At 42.2% G+C, this 19,911-nt stretch overlaps 1 protein-coding gene across 1 annotated transcript in view; it reads left to right on the top strand.

Moving 5' to 3' along the window:
* LOC133631560 (protein unc-13 homolog A-like) overlaps positions 1-19,911 on the top strand; it is an 84,684-nt gene that overhangs the window by 11,557 nt on the left and 53,216 nt on the right. Inside the window, exons 2-5 of the mRNA XM_062023876.1 lie at positions 16,335-16,364; positions 16,738-16,837; positions 17,364-17,481; positions 17,548-17,671. Coding sequence (XP_061879860.1) covers positions 16,335-16,364; positions 16,738-16,837; positions 17,364-17,481; positions 17,548-17,671 — 372 coding nt within the window. The remainder of the gene's footprint in view (positions 1-16,334; positions 16,365-16,737; positions 16,838-17,363; positions 17,482-17,547; positions 17,672-19,911) is intronic.

The raw sequence follows: 19,911 nt of genomic DNA, 5'->3' as shown, positions 1-19,911 counted from the left end.
ACTACTGTCAGTCAGGGACATGTTTGCAGAAGGTTGGATAATAAAGTAGTGGACATCCAGACTACTGTCAGTCAGGGACATGTTTGTAGAAGGTTGGATAATAAAGTAGTGGACATACAGACTACTGTCAGTCAGGGACATGTTTGCAGAAGGCTGGATAATAAAGTAGTGGACATCCAGTCTACTGTCAGTCAGGGACATGTTTGCAGAAGGTTGGATAATAAAGTAGTGGACATCCAGACTACTGTCAGTCAGGGACATGTTTGCAGAAGGTTGGATAATAAAGTAGTGGACATCCAGACTACTGTCAGTCAGGGACATGTTTGCAGAAGGTTGGATAATAAAGTAGTGGACATCCAGACTACTGTCAGTCAGGGACATGTTTGCAGAAGGTTGGATAATAAAGTAGTGGACATACAGACTACTGTCAGTCAGGGACATGTTTGCAGAAGGTTGGATAATAAAGTAGTGGACATCCAGACTACTGTCAGTTTGCAGAAGGTTGGATAATAAAGTAGTGGACATCCAGACAACTGTCAGTTTGCAGAAGGTTGGATAATAAAGTAATGGACATCAGACTACTGTCAGTCAGGGACATGTTTGCAGAAGGCTGGATAATAAAGTAGTGGACATACAGACTACTGTCAGTCAGGGACATGTTTGCAGAAGGTTGGATAATAAAGTAGTGGACATCCAGACTACTGTCAGTCAGGCACATATTTGCAGAAGGTTGGATAATAAAGTAGTGGACATCCAGACTACTGTCAGTCAGGGACGTGTTTGCAGAAGGTTGGATAATAAAGTAGTGGACATCCAGACTACTGTCAGTCAGGGACATGTTTGCAGAAGGTTGGATAATAAAGTAGTGGACATCCAGACTACTGTCAGTCAGGGACATGTTTGCAGAAGGTTGGATAATAAAGTAGTGGACATCCGGACTACTGTCAGTCAGGGACATGTTTGCAGAAGGTTGGATAATAAAGTAGTGGACATACAGACTACTGTCAGTCAGGGACATGTTTGCAGAAGGTTGGATAATAAAGTAGTGGACATCCAGACTACTGTCTGTCAGGGACATGTTTGCAGAAGGTTGGATAATAAAGTAGTGGACACAGACTACTGTCAGTCAGGGACATGTTTGCAGAAGGTTGGATAATAAAGTAGTGGACATCCAGACTACTGTCAGTCAGGGACATGTTTGCAGAAGGTTGGATAATAAAGTAGTGGACATCCAGACTACTGTCAGTCAGGGACATGTTTGCAGAAGGTTGGATAATAAAGTAGTGGACATACAGACTACTGTCAGTCAGGGACATGTTTGCAGAAGGTTGGATAATAAAGTAGTGGACATCCAGACTACTGTCTGTCAGGGACATGTTTGCAGAAGGTTGGATAATAAAGTAGTGGACATCCAGACTACTGTCAGTCAGGGACATGTTTGCAGAAGGTTGGATAATAAAGTAGTGGACATCCAGACTACTGTCAGTCAGGGACATGTTTGCAGAAGGTTGGATAATAAAGTAGTGGACATCCAGACTACTGTCAGTCAGGGACATGTTTGCAGAAGGTTGGATAATAAAGTAGTGGACATCCAGTCTACTGTCAGTCAGGGACATGTTTGCAGAAGGTTGGATAATAAAGTAGTGGACATCCAGACTACTGTCAGTCAGGGACATGTTTGCAGAAGGTTGGATAATAAAGTAGTGGACATCCAGACTACTGTCAGTCAGGGACATGTTTGCAGAAGGTTGGATAATAAAGTAGTGGACATCCAGACTACTGTCAGTCAGGGACATGTTTGCAGAAGGTTGGATAATAAAGTAGTGGACATACAGACTACTGTCAGTCAGGGACATGTTTGCAGAAGGTTGGATAATAAAGTAGTGGACATCCAGACTACTGTCAGTTTGCAGAAGGTTGGATAATAAAGTAGTGGACATCCAGACAACTGTCAGTTTGCAGAAGGTTGGATAATAAAGTAATGGACATCAGACTACTGTCAGTCAGGGACATGTTTGCAGAAGGCTGGATAATAAAGTAGTGGACATACAGACTACTGTCAGTCAGGGACATGTTTGCAGAAGGTTGGATCATAAAGTAGTGGACATCCAGACTACTGTCAGTCAGGCACATATTTGCAGAAGGTTGGATAATAAAGTAGTGGACATCCAGACTACTGTCAGTCAGGGACGTGTTTGCAGAAGGTTGGATAATAAAGTAGTGGACATCCAGACTACTGTCAGTCAGGGACATGTTTGCAGAAGGCTGGATAATAAAGTAGTGGACATACAGACTACTGTCAGTCAGGGACATGTTTGCAGAAGGTTGGATAATAAAGTAGTGGACATACAGACTACTGTCAGTCAGGGACATGTTTGCAGAAGGCTGGATAATAAAGTAGTGGACATACAGACTACTGTCAGTCAGGGACATGTTTGCAGAAGGCTGGATAATAAAGTAGTGGACATACAGACTACTGTCAGTCAGGGACATGTTTGCAGAAGGTTGGATAATAAAGTAGTGGACATACAGACTACTGTCAGTCAGGGACATGTTTGCAGAAGGCTGGATAATAAAGTAGTGGACATCCAGACTACTGTCAGTCAGGGACATGTTTGCAGAAGGCTGGATAATAAAGTAGTGGACATGCAGACTACTGTCAGTCAGGGACATGTTTGCAGAAGGTTGGATAATAAAGTAGTGGACATACAGACTACTGTCTGTCAGGGACATGTTTGCAGAAGGTTGGATAATAAAGTAGTGGACATACATACTACTGTCAGTCAGGGACATGTTTGCAGAAGGTTGGATAATAAAGTAGTGGACATCCGGACTACTGTCAGTCAGGGACATGTTTGCAGAAGGTTGGATAATAAAGTATTGGACATACATACTACTGTCAGTCAGGGACATGTTTGCAGAAGGTTGGATAATAAAGTAGTGGACATCCAGACTACTGTCAGTCAGGGACATGTTTGCAGAAGGTTGGATAATAAAGTAGTGGACATACAGACTACTGTCAGTCAGGGACATGTTTGCAGAAGGCTGGATAATAAAGTAGTGGACATACAGACTACTGTCAGTCAGGGACATGTTTGCAGAAGGTTGGATAATAAAGTAGTGGACATACAGACTACTGTCAGTCAGGGACATGTTTGCAGAAGGTTGGATAATAAAGTAGTGGACATACAGACTACTGTCAGTCAGGGACATGTTTGCAGAAGGTTGGATAATAAAGTAGTGGACATACAGACTACTGTCAGTCAGGGACATGTTTGCAGAAGGCTGGATAATAAAGTAGTGGACATCCAGACTACTGTCAGTCAGGGACATGTTTGCAGAAGGTTGGATAATAAAGTAGGAGACATACAGACTACTGTCAGTCAGGGACATGTTTGCAGAAGGCTGGATAATAAAGTAGTGGACATCCAGACTACTGTCAGTCAGGGACATGTTTGCAGAAGGTTGGATAATAAAGTAGGAGACATACAGACTACTATCAGTCAGGGACATGTTTGCAGAAGGCTGGATAATAAAGTAGTGGACATCAAGACTACTGTCAGTCAGGGACATGCTTGCAGAAGGTTGGATAATAAAGTAGTGGACATCCAGACTACTGTCAGTCAGGGACATGTTTGCAGAAGGTTGGATAATAAAGTAGTGGACATCCAGACTACTGTCAGTCAGGCACATGTTTGCAGAAGGTTGGATAATAAAGTAGTGGACATCCAGACTACTGTCAGTCAGGGACATGTTTGCAGAAAGTTGGATAATAAAGTAGTGGACATACAGACTACTGTCAGTCAGGGACATGTTTGCAGAAGGTTGGATAATAAAGTAGTGGACATCCAGACTACTCTCTGTCAGGGACATGTTTGCAGAAGGTTGGATAATAAAGTAGTGGACATCCAGACTACTGTCAGTCAGGGACATGTTTGCAGAAGGTTGGATAATAAAGTAGTGGACATCCAGACTACTGTCAGTCAGGCACATGTTTGCAGAAGGTTGGATAATAAAGTACTGGACATCCAGACTACTGTCAGTCAGGGACATGTTTGCAGAAGGTTGGATAATAAAGTAGTGGACATACAGACTACTGTCAGTCAGGGACATGTTTGCAGAAGGTTGGATAATAAAGTAGTGGACATCCAGACTACTCTCTGTCAGGGACATGTTTGCAGAAGGTTGGATAATAAAGTAATGGACATCCAGACTACTGTCAGTCAGGGACATGTTTGCAGAAGGTTGGATAATAAAGTAGTGGACATACAGACTACTGTCAGTCAGGGACATGTTTGCAGAAGGTTGGATAATAAAGTAGTGGACATCCAGACTACTGTCAGTCAGGGACATGTTTGCAGAAGGTTGGATAATAAAGTAGTGGACATCCAGACTACTGTCAACAGGGACATGTTTGCAGAAGGTTGGATAATAAAGTAGTGGACATACAGACTACTGTCAGTCAGGGACATGTTTGCAGAAGGTTGGATAATAAAGTAGTGGACATACAGACTACTGTCAGTCAGGGACATGTTTGCAGAAGGTTGGATAATAAAGTAGTGGACATACAGACTACTGTCAGTCAGGGACATGTTTGCAGAAGGTTGGATAATAAAGTAGTGGACATACAGACTACTGTCAGTCAGGGACATGTTTGCAGAAGGTTGGATAATAAAGTAGTGGACATACAGACTACTGTCAGTCAGGGACATGTTTGCAGAAGGTTGGATGATAAAGTAGTGGACATCCAGACTACTGTCAGTCAGGGACATGTTTGCAGAAGGTTGGATAATAAAGTAGTGGACATCCAGAATACTCTCTGTCAGGGACATGTTTGCAGAAGGTTGGATAATAAAGTAATGGACATCCAGACTACTGTCAGTCAGGGACATGTTTGCAGAAGGTTGGATAATAAAGTAGTGGACATACAGACTACTGTCAGTCAGGGACATGTTTGCAGAAGGTTGGATAATAAAGTAGTGGACATCCAGACTACTGTCAGTCAGGGACATGTTTGCAGAAGGTTGGATAATAAAGTAGTGGACATCCAGACTACTGTCAGTCAGGGACATGTTTGCAGAAGGTTGGATAATAAAGTAGTGGACATACAGACTACTGTCAGTCAGGGACATGTTTGCAGAAGGTTGGATAATAAAGTAGTGGACATACAGACTACTGTCAGTCAGGGACATGTTTGCAGAAGGTTGGATAATAAAGTAGTGGACATACAGACTACTGTCAGTCAGGGACATGTTTGCAGAAGGTTGGATAATAAAGTAGTGGACATACAGACTACTGTCAGTCAGGGACATGTTTGCAGAAGGTTGGATGATAAAGTAGTGGACATCCAGACTACTGTCAGTCAGGGACATGTTTGCAGAAGGTTGGATAATAAAGTAGTGGACATACAGACTACTGTCAGTCAGGGACATGTTTGCAGAAGGTTGGATAATAAAGTAGTGGACATACAGACTACTGTCAGTCAGGGACATGTTTGCAGAAGGTTGGATAATAAAGTAGTGGACATACAGACTACTGTCAGTCAGGGACATGTTTGCAGAAGGCTGGATAATAAAGTAGTGGACATACAGACTACTGTCAGTCAGGGACATGTTTGCAGAAGGCTGGATAATAAAGTAGTGGACATACAGACTACTGTCAGTCAGGGACATGTTTGCAGAAGGTTGGATAATAAAGTAGTGGACATACAGACTACTGTCAGTCAGGGACATGTTTGCAGAAGGCTGGATAATAAAGTAGTGGACATACAGACTACTGTCAGTCAGGGACATGTTTGCAGAAGGTTGGATAATAAAGTAGTGGACATACAGACTACTGTCAGTCAGGGACATGTTTGCAGAAGGTTGGATAATAAAGTAGTGGACATACAGACTACTGTCAGTCAGGGACATGTTTGCAGAAGGCTGGATAGTAAAGTAGTGGACATCCAGACTACTGTCAGTCAGGGACATGTTTGCAGAAGGTTGGATAATAAAGTAGTGGACATACAGACTACTGTCAGTCAGGGACATGTTTGCAGAAGGTTGGATAATAAAGTAGTGGACATACAGACTACTGTCAGTCAGGGACATGTTTGCAGAAGGTTGGATAATAAAGTAGTGGACATACAGACTACTGTCAGTCAGGGACATGTTTGCAGAAGGTTGGATAATAAAGTAGTGGACATACAGACTACTGTCAGTCAGGGACATGTTTGCAGAAGGTTGGATAATAAAGTAGTGGACATACAGACTACTGTCAGTCAGGGACATGTTTGCAGAAGGTTGGATAATAAAGTAGTGGACATACAGACTACTGTCAGTCAGGGACATGTTTGCAGAAGGTTGGATAATAAAGTAGTGGACATACAGACTACTGTCAGTCAGGGACATGTTTGCAGAAGGCTGGATAATAAAGTAGTGGACATCCAGACTACTGTCAGTTTGCAGAAGGTTGGATAATAAAGTAGTGGACATCCAGACTACTGTCAGTTTGCAGAAGGTTGGATAATAAAGTAGTGGACATCCAGACTACTGTCAGTCAGGGACATGTTTATAGAAGGTTGGATAATAAAGTAGTGGACATCCAGTCTACTGTCAGTCAGGGACATGTTTGCAGAAGGTTGGATAATAAAGTAGTGGACATCCAGACTACTGTCAGTCAGGGACATGTTTGCAGAAGGCTGGATAATAAAGTAGTGGACATACAGACTACTGTCAGTCAGGGACATGTTTGCAGAAGGTTGGATAATAAAGTAGTGGACATACAGACTACTGTCAGTCAGGGACATGTTTGCAGAAGGCTGGATAATAAAGTAGTGGACATACAGACTACTGTCAGTCAGGGACATGTTTGCAGAAGGTTGGATAATAAAGTAGTGGACATACAGACTACTGTCAGTCAGGGACATGTTTGCAGAAGGTTGGATAATAAAGTAGTGGACATCCAGACTACTGTCAGTCAGGGACATGTTTGCAGAAGGTTCGATAATAAAGTAGTGGACATACAGACTACTGTCAGTCAGGGACATGTTTGCAGAAGGTTGGATAATAAAGTAGTGGACATACAGACTACTGTCAGTCAGGGACATGTTTGCAGAAGGCTGGATAATAAAGTAGTGGACATACAGACTACTGTCAGTCAGGGACATGTTTGCAGAAGGTTGGATAATAAAGTAGTGGACATACAGACTACTGTCAGTCAGGGACATGTTTGCAGAAGGCTGGATAATAAAGTAGTGTACATACAGACTACTGTCAGTCAGGGACATGTTTGCAGAAGGTTGGATAATAAAGTAGTGGACATACAGACTACTGTCAGTCAGGGACATGTTTGCAGAAGGTTGGATAATAAAGTAGTGGACATACAGACTACTGTCAGTCAGGGACATGTTTGCAGAAGGCTGGATAGTAAAGTAGTGGACATCCAGACTACTGTCAGTCAGGGACATGTTTGCAGAAGGTTGGATAATAAAGTAGTGGACATACAGACTACTGTCAGTCAGGGACATGTTTGCAGAAGGTTGGATAATAAAGTAGTGGACATACAGACTACTGTCAGTCAGGGACATGTTTGCAGAAGGTTGGATAATAAAGTAGTGGACATACAGACTACTGTCAGTCAGGGACATGTTTGCAGAAGGTTGGATAATAAAGTAGTGGACATACAGACTACTGTCAGTCAGGGACATGTTTGCAGAAGGTTGGATAATAAAGTAGTGGACATACAGACTACTGTCAGTCAGGGACATGTTTGCAGAAGGTTGGATAATAAAGTAGTGGACATACAGACTACTGTCAGTCAGGGACATGTTTGCAGAAGGTTGGATAATAAAGTAGTGGACACACAGACTACTGTCAGTCAGGGACATGTTTGCAGAAGGTTGGATAATAAAGTAGTGGACATACAGACTACTGTCAGTCAGGGACATGTTTGCAGAAGGCTGGATAATAAAGAGGTGGACATACAGACTACTGTCAGTCAGGGACATGTTTGCAGAAGGTTGGATAATAAAGTAGTGGACATACAGACTACTGTCAGTCAGGGACATGTTTGCAGAAGGCTGGATAATAAAGTAGTGTACATACAGACTACTGTCAGTCAGGGACATGTTTGCAGAAGGTTGGATAATAAAGTAGTGGACATACAGACTACTGTCAGTCAGGGACATGTTTGCAGAAGGTTGGATAATAAAGTAGTGGACATACAGACTACTGTCAGTCAGGGACATGTTTGCAGAAGGCTGGATAGTAAAGTAGTGGACATCCAGACTACTGTCAGTCAGGGACATGTTTGCAGAAGGTTGGATAATAAAGTAGTGGACATACAGACTACTGTCAGTCAGGGACATGTTTGCAGAAGGTTGGATAATAAAGTAGTGGACATACAGACTACTGTCAGTCAGGGACATGTTTGCAGAAGGTTGGATAATAAAGTAGTGGACATACAGACTACTGTCAGTCAGGGACATGTTTGCAGAAGGTTGGATAATAAAGTAGTGGACATACAGACTACTGTCAGTCAGGGACATGTTTGCAGAAGGTTGGATAATAAAGTAGTGGACATACAGACTACTGTCAGTCAGGGACATGTTTGCAGAAGGTTGGATAATAAAGTAGTGGACATACAGACTACTGTCAGTCAGGGACATGTTTGCAGAAGGTTGGATAATAAAGTAGTGGACATACAGACTACTGTCAGTCAGGGACATGTTTGCAGAAGGCTGGATAATAAAGTAGTGGACATCCAGACTACTGTCAGTTTGCAGAAGGTTGGATAATAAAGTAGTGGACATCCAGACTACTGTCAGTTTGCAGAAGGTTGGATAATAAAGTAGTGGACATCCAGACTACTGTCAGTCAGGGACATGTTTATAGAAGGTTGGATAATAAAGTAGTGGACATCCAGTCTACTGTCAGTCAGGGACATGTTTGCAGAAGGTTGGATAATAAAGTAGTGGACATCCAGACTACTGTCAGTCAGGGACATGTTTGCAGAAGGCTGGATAATAAAGTAGTGGACATACAGACTACTGTCAGTCAGGGACATGTTTGCAGAAGGCTGGATAATAAAGTAGTGGACATACAGACTACTGTCAGTCAGGGACATGTTTGCAGAAGGCTGGATAATAAAGTAGTGGACATACAGACTACTGTCAGTCAGGGACATGTTTGCAGAAGGTTGGATAATAAAGTAGTGGACATACAGACTACTGTCAGTCAGGGACATGTTTGCAGAAGGTTGGATAATAAAGTAGTGGACATCCAGACTACTGTCAGTCAGGGACATGTTTGCAGAAGGTTGGGTAATAAAGTAGTGGACATACAGACTACTGTCAGTCAGGGACATGTTTGCAGAAGGTTGGATAATAAAGTAGTGGACATACAGACTACTGTCAGTCAGGGACATGTTTGCAGAAGGCTGGATAATAAAGTAGTGGACATACAGACTACTGTCAGTCAGGGACATGTTTGCAGAAGGTTGGATAATAAAGTAGTGGACATACAGACTACTGTCAGTCAGGGACATGTTTGCAGAAGGCTGGATAATAAAGTAGTGGACATACAGACTACTGTCAGTCAGGGACATGTTTGCAGAAGGTTGGATAATAAAGTAGTGGACATACAGACTACTGTCAGTCAGGCACATGTTTGCAGAAGGTTGGATAATAAAGTAGTGGACATCCAGACTACTGTCAGTCAGGGACATGTTTGCAGAAGGTTGGATAATAAAGTAGTGGACATACAGACTACTGTCAGTCAGGGACATGTTTGCAGAAGGTTGGATAATAAAGTAGTGGACATCCAGACTACTGTCAGTCAGGGACATGTTTGCAGAAGGTTGGATAATAAAGTAGTGGACATACAGACTACTGTCAGTCAGGGACATGTTTGCAGAAGGTTGGATAATAAAGTAGTGGACATACAGACTACTGTCAGTCAGGGACATGTTTGCAGAAGGTTGGATAATAAAGTAGTGGACATACAGACTACTGTCAGTCAGGGACATGTTTGCAGAAGGTTGGATAATAGTAGTGGACATCCAGACTACTGTCAGTCATCTTTAGTAAACATGAGATGGTCCATACACATAATGACAGTGTTGTTGTCAGTCATCTTTACTAAACATGAGATGGTCCATACACATAATGACAGTGTTGTTGTCAGTCATCTTTAGTAAACATGAGATGGTCCATACACATAATGACAGTGTTGTTGTCAGTCATCTTTAGTAAACATGAGATGGTCCATACACATAACGACAGTGTTGTTGTCAGTCATCTTTAGTAAACATGAGATGGTCCATACACATAATGACAGTGTTGTCAGTCATCTTTAGTAAACATGAGATGGTCCATACACATAATGACAGTGTTGTTGTCAGTCATCTTTAGTAAACATGAGATGGTCCAAACACATAATGACAGTTTTTCAGAGAAGCAAACAGTTAAAAACATTAGCAGCAAATAAACTCAGCACCAGTAGTTTCCGTCTGCATCCTGCCAGCTATAGTGAGCCCCTGGCGATAAACATTCATCCATAAAACTATTAAGAGACTGCAGAAGCTGTGTTTCAATTTGTTGTGTCTCAACAAAGTGGTTGGTGGAACAATCGCTTTGGTTGACAAACAAACACATCGCTTGTCATGTTGCCATACCTGAAGGGACTTCTCCAATCCGTCACTCAAAGACCTCGGACACAATGTTGCCAGATGCCATGACAGAAACACGCAGCAGCTCTATGAAAACAAGTAACTTATAATAAGGGGATAATGTGCGGACTTTGCAACATTTGACAGAGAATCAGCCCAAAGGAGACATGCTGTGCCATAATATTGCATTACATGAAACTACTGTGGTTGTTTGTAGTATATACTATTTGGTATGCTTTTCAAACGGTTTTATTAGCTACTAGTTGTTTTTTTAATGCATTTCACATGATGACATGTTAGTGTTTTGGGAGGGCCAAGTGGTGATGAAATGGATTTCAATGGGTGGGGCTGTTTTGAGATACAAGAGTTACAAAGTTGGTCGTGGAACTAAAGTTGAGGTGCCACTGTACAACCGATTAACACAAGTGGTGGCCTACCCTGAGTGGGATGGATTCCTTGGGGTTAAAAGGGAGACAAGAGAAGAGCATCTCTTACAATAAATTAAATAAAGAGTGTGGTCCTGGACGTCCTTGAAATGATAAGTGTCCGGATATAACTAGATCTGACAGGCTATAGAAATAAAGCCACATGAGTGACATGGATAGCCACAAATGCGGCAAATGAATTGGCGACCTACAGGTCTCAGGTCTGTAAATGTGAATGATGAAGTGTTCGAGCTCTCGGTCTTTGTCGTGGATGTAATGGTGGCAAGGAGAGGTAAAGGTGTTTGAAAGTCACCCTATTTCCTCTCATCCCATCATGGTCCTGTCCTGTCCCTGCACTAAGTCATTAAAGCCCTCAGACTGGTCCATTCATAAAGACTGGCTGTCAGAGGCCTAGACTATGAGACTTGGCAGAGTGCCTTGCTTCTGTTCCTGTTACATCATTCATGGCTTACCTGACTGCAGCTATTTCTGGCCTGCACAGTACTTGCGCTTCTTGAGGAGGCTGCGTTTCTTCACAGTATCTGTCGACAAAGCAGAAAGATTATACTTGAAAAGATGGGCTTGTTTTTCAGCCAACGTTCAGTTCTAAATGTCATTCCTAGCAGTGAAGCACCACTCATCCAGGCTTGGATTTAGTGCTTTGAATCTCTCATCCATCTTTTCAGCTGCGTCTGGTTATAGCATGTTTGTAAATATGGATTTGTGTATAGCACATACGTGTATTCAAAGGCACTGTGTTTGAGGGTACAATAAAATGTATACTCTCCAAGTTGTAAATATAGTTGAGAGGACATCTGTGCTTGATCTACTTACGGAGGCTGAATTCCTTCAGAACATCTGCCAATATAGCAGACAGCAATCTTCATTTTACCTGCGTTTGATCTGTTTATAATTATAGTCTATTTCTCTATGTTAGCCTTGGAAATACTGTTGTCTGTATCTGCCTGCTCCCTGTTTTACATTCATCAACTGTACATGGAGCTAGCTTGATGTTTGCTGTGTCAGCTATTTCATGAATGAAAGCCCTGCAAGTAAAAAGAAGCTTCATGCATACAAATGCTTGAGCCTCTTTGCACTGTACGTGCATCTTCAATCAGACGGGGAAATATTGTTAAGCTTTGACCCTCTTTTCTGGATCCGGCTTACCCAGCAATCACCTGCTTCCAGGAAATGGATGCACATGTTTATGGGTTCAGGGCATGTTGGATGTTGTGCTCTCTGCTTGGCAAAATATTGTTAATGGACATTTCCTGTAGCAACTCACCCTGTCAGAGGGACTTATGATGGTGAGGCATATTTAAGCGTTAGCTTTTCACAGTTGAAAATCTAATTCTCCTCATGTGGTGACATACATTTTAGTTCTCTTTTGATCCGAGTACTGAATACAGTTATGTTACTATTGTGTTACTAGTCTTCAACAATATCTGAGTGCAGCAGATTAGTATTAACAAGATGTTGCCAATTTTGAATGTAACTAAGCTATTATTTGTATAATGTGGAAATACAGTGTGGAAGTTGCCCTCCAGGGGGTTCTTCGAACCACCAAGCACTGACATGATAGCCCGGTTGAGGTTCACAATACAGTTTTATTTTACAATAAAGTCTGTCTTGCTTTCCAGCAATTGTCTTTTGTGTCCGTCTCAGGCACGCTCTCGCTCTTACTCCAGCTCCCACCACTCTCCTCCCGGCTGCTGCCTTTTAACAGAGCGACAGGTGATTAGATAACCAGGCCCAGGTGGGCCATCTACGCACCTGTCGCTGATTTCGAAGCCGGTCCTGGCACACCCCGCTTCGCTGCAGGCCCGCAGGCCACGCCCCCTCCACATACAGTATGCATTATTTTCATGTAAAAACCTACTCAGTGGCCTAGTGGTTAGAGTGTCTGCCCTGAGATGGGTAGGTTGTGAGTTCAAACCCCGGCCGAGTCATACCAAAGACTATAAAAATGGGAGCCATTACCTCCCTGCTTGGCACTCAGCATTAAGGGTTGGAATTGGGGGTTAAACCAGTGCTGCCCACTGCTCCCCTCACCTCCCAGGAGGTGAACAAGGGGATGGGTCAATTGCAGAGAACTAATTTCACCACACCTGGTGTGTGTGTGACAATCATTGGTACCTTAACTTGAACTTTTACCTTAAACTTGTACCTAAACATCATGTTAATGTGTTTAACAGGTCAGTATTTTCAGTGCACTGCAGTGCTAGCTTGCACATCATGCAAAAAGATTTGGATGACTCGGAGCGATTTTGCATAAACGTTTTAATTTTGTGCTGGTTTCTATGGTAATGTAGCCGTGTGGCGGACCACTATGAAAGAAGGTGTTCACACCACATGTCCCAGGGAGTGAGCAAAAGTTACATAACACTGGCACTTTGGATGCCATTTATACGTGTGTGCATGTTGTGTGCTTGCAGAGTGTCACTGAGTTCTTGTGGTGGAGGAAAGCAGCATTAAAAATGAATGCGTGTGCTTGGTCAAAGCTGCTAAAAGTGTGCTGCAGCAACCAGGGCCTTCACTGTTGACTGAAAAGTCCCCTGATGTGTCATGAGGGAACAAAAACACTTGATTTATCCCTCAGCCTTAGTGCATTTTGCAAAACACTGCAACCACATTATGTGGACACTATACATCCAGTATTTAGTCTATTTTCCATTACCGTATTTTCCGCACCATAAGCCGCCCCGTGTTGTAAGCCGCACCTTCAATGAATGGCATATTTCAAAACTTTGTTTACCTATTAGCCGCCCCGTGTTATTAGCCGCACCTACGCTACGCTAAAGGGAATGTCAAAAAAACAGTCAGATAGGTCAGTCAAACTTTAATAATATATTACAAACCAGCGTTCTAACAACTCTGTTCACTCCCAAAATGTAATGTGCAAATGTGCAATCACAAAAATAGTAACACTCAAAATAGTGCAGAGCAATAGCAACATCAATAACTCAACATTGCTCATACGTTAATGTCACACAACACACAAAATAAACATTTAAAGCTCACTTTCTGAAGTTATTACTCATCCACAAATCCCTCGAATTCTTCTTCTTCGGTGTGCTTCACTTGTTTTTTGACACCATCTGTGATGTGGACGCGCATGCAGTCATAGATCAACAGGGACGGAGCTGCGTGAAAAAAGTCACCCGGTCTCTTCGCTCATTTTTTCTTCATCCATCCATCCCTTCGAGTTAGCTTTTATGATGACGCCGGCTGGAAAGTTCTATTTTGGCAAGGTCTTCCTTTTGAATATCACCATGGGTGGAAGTTTCTGGCCGTTAGCATGGCAAGCTAGAACCACATTGAAGGACGACTTCTCATTCCCTGTGGTGCGAATATTCACCGTACGCGTTTCCGTTGTATCCACAGTGCGGTTCACATGAATATCAAAAGTCAGTGGAACCTTGTACGCGTGTCTCTTAGTAGGAGACATTTTGTGGTCTTTACAGAAACACACAAATGAAATGAACCGTAATATCCGCGCGCTTCTTCTTCTACGGGGGCGGGTGCTTACCTTGGCGGTTGCTTACAGTAGAAGAAGAAGCGCTTCCTCTTCTATGGGGCGGTTGCTTACCGTAGAAGAAGAAGCGCTTCCTCTTTTACGGGGAAAAAAGATAGCGGCTGTTTACCGTAGTTGCGAGACCTAAACTTTATGAAAATAAATATTAATATTAATCCATATATAAGGCGCACCAGGTTATTAGCCGCACTGTCAGCTTTTGAGAAAAATTTTGTTTTTTAGGTGCGGCTTATGGTGCGGAAAATACGGTACTTACAAATCACTTTGACAAAGTATGCTCACCATGTTTAACCACCACTTACTACCAATACGTGTCAAGAAGGAAGCAAATGTGTATAGACAGCCTGTTCCACCAATATGTCATGTTGTGGTTAGTACCTAAATAAACTAATGCATTTCATTAAAAAGTTAATTAATAAAGAGGCCAGCACGGTGGTTGGCGTGTCTTCGTTACAGTCAGGAGATCACAAAGGTTTTCCAGAGCCAAGTGCTACAGCTTCCTCTCTTTCACATGCCAAAAACATGGCGGGAGCGAATTACACCAGTTTTAAAGTCGCTGCATTGGCTCCCTGTCCGTTTCAGGGTCGATTTTAAAGTTCTATTATTAGTTTTTAAATGTCTTAATGGCCTTGCACCTATCTGGCCTGCTTTTACCTTATCAAAACCTTGTGGATCCTGAAGTCCTTTGGCACCGGCCTTTTAGCATGACCAGATACCAGAACAAAGACCCAAGGTGAGAACATTTAGCCACCTGTGGAACAGCCTGCCAGAGAGCCTCAGGACTGCAGAGAGCATTGACATTTAAAAAAAAAAAAGGCTAATGACACAGCTTTTTAATCAGGCTTTTTACTGATCATCTGTTTTTTTAAATTATTTTATTGTGTTGTTTTCTACCTTAATCATTAATATGTCTACTATTATTCTCTCAATGTTAGGTTTTTATCAACTTATTAATGTAATATTTATATTGAATTTTTTACATATATTTTATCATATGTTTTACACTATAAACATATACGGTATATATATTTTAAATGTCGTTAATTTGAGTTATTCTCCAGTGTGGACGCCTCAAAGGTGGTGTTTTCCCTCAAATGTTTTGTTCATGCCATGTATTGCTTTTCCTGTTTTTATGGTCAATAGGTGTGTGTGTGAGTGTGTGAGTGTGTGTGTGTGTGTGTGTGTGTGTGTGTGTGTGTGTGTGTGTGTGTGTGTGTGAGTGTGTGTGTGTGTGTGTCTGTGTGTCTGTGTGTGTGTGTGTGTTATGTTTTGTATTATTATTCTTGTTATTATCATTTTTTTGTTTTTGTTGTTTGTTTTGTTTTGTACAACACTTTGTGTTTGCTGCCTGCTTGTGTATGAAAAGTGCTATATATATATATATATATATATATATATATATATATATATATATATATATATATATATATATATATAATATATATATATATATAAAGTTTGATTGATTGATTGAATATGTGCCGTGTGGTTGACTGGTGACCAGTCCAGGGATTATCCGTCATTTAAGAGAGGCTCTAGCTAACACAGGATGATAATGGGCCAATTAGAAATGGATGGATAAATAAGATTATTTGTTCACACAGTCTTTGCGTGTGTCGTGTATCATCTTTATGTGTTGTATTATTGTCTCTGTGTAAATGCCAAAAGACAAATGGCAGATGGTGTTCCTGTTGGTGATTTTCTCCCTCTGTGTGCTTCCGCAGTGAAGAAAGCCAAGCTGGATGGAGCGCAAGGTAAGTCTTGACTACGTCACATGCAGGGAGAGAGACAATATGACACAATATGACACAATATGAAACAATATGACACAAATGAAACAATATGACACAATATGAAACAATATGACACACTATGACACAATATGAAACAATATGACACAATATGAAACAATATGAAACAATATGACACAATATGACACAATATGAAACAATATGACACAATATGACACTATATGAAACAATATGACACAATATGACACACTATGACACACTATGACACACTATGACACAATATGACAATGCTAGCATGAAGTCAGGAAAACATCCATAGCTTGCTTGTGCTATTATCTAGATTGAGTGAACAAGTAGCCTCTTTTCTTTCTGCCAGAAAAGTTCAACACTTACGTGACGCTGAAGGTCCAGAATGTGAAGAGCACAACCATTGCTGTCAGGGGCAACCTGCCCAGCTGGGAGCAAGACTTCATGTTGTGAGTCCTTCACTCTGACTTGACTCTTTTTTTATCCCACCTCTTCTCCTCGTCCTTTTAACTCCTGTCTTTCTTCCTCCACTCTCATCCTCATTCCCAACTCTTTTCCTTCCCTTTGGGTGCTTCTTTTAAATACAACTTGCTGATCTTTCCCCTGCTTCTACTCCCCTGCATTATTGGCATCCTTTTAAATGACTTAGTTTGTACCTCAATAAGTGAAATGACTAAAGCATGATGCTATGAACATGGCAGCAGCATATTGATGGTGAGACTTTAACATTAGTAAGATGATTGGAGGCGGGGAACCTTGTTCTGAGCTCGCATGGCTGAAGCTTTCCTATGTAATGTTTGGGTAGCAGAGAGAGGCTGCAACGTCCTTCAAAGACTCCCCTTGACAGGCACAGCTGTGTTTCTTCATGAGCAGGGCCTTATATTACTATTTGCTCTCACTGACACAGTTCTTACATGTTGTTAACCCTGTGAGAAAGTGGGCGTTCATTTATACGACATGCTCTCTTTCTTTTAGTGAAATCAACCGCTTAGACTTGGGTCTGACCGTAGAAGTGTGGAACAAAGGCTTGATCTGGGACACTATGGTGGGCACAGTGTGGATTCCCCTCCACAACATCAGACAGTCAAATGAGGTTAGTATTGTGGATTATATTGTTCTTGGTGACTGTGGAGCGACCCTGACTGGACCGTGCACACAGGAAGGACCAGGCCAATGGCTCACACTGGACTCTCAGGTCATCATGGCTGATAATGAGATCTGCGGTACCAAAGATCCTACGCTCCACCTGGTGCTGCTCGACACACGCTTTGAGCTTCCTCTTGGTGAGTGCATTGGTTCTGAATTTCCATCCATTTTTTACTGCATGTCCTTGTAGGAAGTTGTTGACTAGTAGAACGTGGATTGGAGGTAATATAAGGCTGTAACCCCAGTCATCCTAATCAATGTTTGCTTGCATTGATGATCACCGAGGCTTTGACTGACCTACTTTTTACACTGCTGGATATGTGTCAGCCATAGTGTGTCCTTCCCTTTTAACATTGATTAAGTCTTATTGTTGCAGGCTATATTCAACAATCAGCCATTGTGTGTCCTTCCCTTTTAACATTGATTAAGTCTTATTGTTGCAGGCCATATTCAACAATCCATTTTTTGCAGAGCTGCCCTATTTGTAGTTGTTTTGCTCCAAGGCCTTGAATTAGAAAGACCTACTTTCAATGTCACTTTATTCTGCTGGACAGTCCATGTAATTGTGCCACTGGAGATGGCTTCATACCTTATAGCTGTTCAGACTACCATTTTAACTTACAGTTTGGTAATTAACACAAGCGGCGATGGCAGACTACCATTCTAACTTACAGTTTGGTAATCAACACAAGCGGCGATGGCAGACTACCATTCTAAGTTACAGTTAGATTCACCAACACAGATGTCCAGAATACTGTGGAATTTTGAAATGAAAACAGAGCTTTTTTGTATTGGATTCAATGGGGTACCAATACTTCCGCATCAACTGATTCGGTCACGCGCATATGTCATCATATCTAGACGTTTTCAACTGGAAGTTTAGCGGGAAATTTAAAATGTCACTTTATAAGTTAACCCGGCCATATTGGCATGTGTTGCAATGTTAAGATTTCATCATTGATATATAAACTATCAGACTGCGTGGTCGGTAGTAGTGGCTTTCAGTAGGCCTTTAAACCATGGACCTGTAACTACACGGTTAATGCTTTCCAGGCTGGCGAAGGTTAACAATGCTGTTGCTAACGGCGCCATTGAAGCTAACTTAGCAACGGGACCTCACAGAGCTATGCTAAAAACATTAGCTATCCACCTACGCCAGCCAGCCCTCATCTGCTCATCAACACCCGTGCTCACCTGCGTTCCAGCGATCGACGGCGCGACGAAGGACTTCACCCGATCACCGATGCGGTCGGCGGCTAGCGTCAGATAGCGTGTCTGCTATCCAAGTCAAAGTCCTCCTGGTTGTGTTGCTGCAGCCGGCCGCTAATACACCGATCCTACCTACAGCTTTCTTCTTTGCAGTCTTCATTGTTCATTAAACAAATTGCAAAAGATTCACCAACACAGATGTCCAGAATACTGTGGAATTTTTCAATGAAAACAGAGCTGTTTGTATTGGGACACAATGGTGTCCCAATACTTCTGTTCAATCCGTGACGTCACGCACATACGTCATCATACATAGATGTTTTCAACTGGAAGTTTAGCGGGAAATTTAAAATGTCACTTTATAAGTTAACCCGGCCGTATTGGCATGTGTTGCAATGTTAAGATTTCATCATTGATATATAAACTATCAGACTGCGTGGTCGCTAGTAGTGGCTTTCAGTAAGCCTTTAACCAAGACTCACTTAGTCCAAGTCCCTAGGAGGAGTTTGTTAAAGTACCACCCTTTTTTTGCAACGGGAAATGGCCGACAGAAACCAATATGGCCGACTTACTGCTCGTTTTCAGGTATGGGTTCTTGAGACTTTTATGTGCGTGCCGTCATGGTAGACGTCTCCTGCCAGTTTCGTGTCACTGACAGGAGGGGACCTTTTGTTTTCTCATTTTAAAGGTGGCGCTTGAGAGACAATTTTGAAATGTCATTTTTGAGACCCCAAAAATATTAAATTTTTCCCCAATACTGCACAATAATGGTCTGTGTATGTGAGTGTGAATGTTGTCTGTCTATCTGTGTTGGCCCTGCGATGAGGTGGCGACTTGTCCAGGGTGTACCCCGCCTTCCGCCCGATTGTAGCTGAGCCCCTCCAACCTCCAAAGACATGCACCTGGGGATAGGCCCCTCCCACCTCCAAAGACATGCACCTGGGGATAGATAGATAGATAGATAGATAGATAGATAGATAGATAGATAGATAGATAGATAGATAGATAGATAGATAGATAGATAGGTTGATTGGCAACACTAAATGGTCCCTAGTGTGTGAATGTTGTCTATCTGTGTTGGCCCTGTGATGAGGTGGCGACTTGTCAAGGGTGTACCCCGCCTTCCGCCCATGTGCAGCTGGGATAGGCTCCAGCACTCCCGTGACCC

The sequence above is a fragment of the Entelurus aequoreus genome, linkage group LG16 (assembly GCF_033978785.1).
Source record: "Entelurus aequoreus isolate RoL-2023_Sb linkage group LG16, RoL_Eaeq_v1.1, whole genome shotgun sequence".
NCBI lineage: Eukaryota > Metazoa > Chordata > Actinopteri > Syngnathiformes > Syngnathidae > Entelurus > Entelurus aequoreus.
Note: the sequence above shows the minus strand (reverse complement) of the source record. Positions and strands in the feature narration are given on the sequence as shown.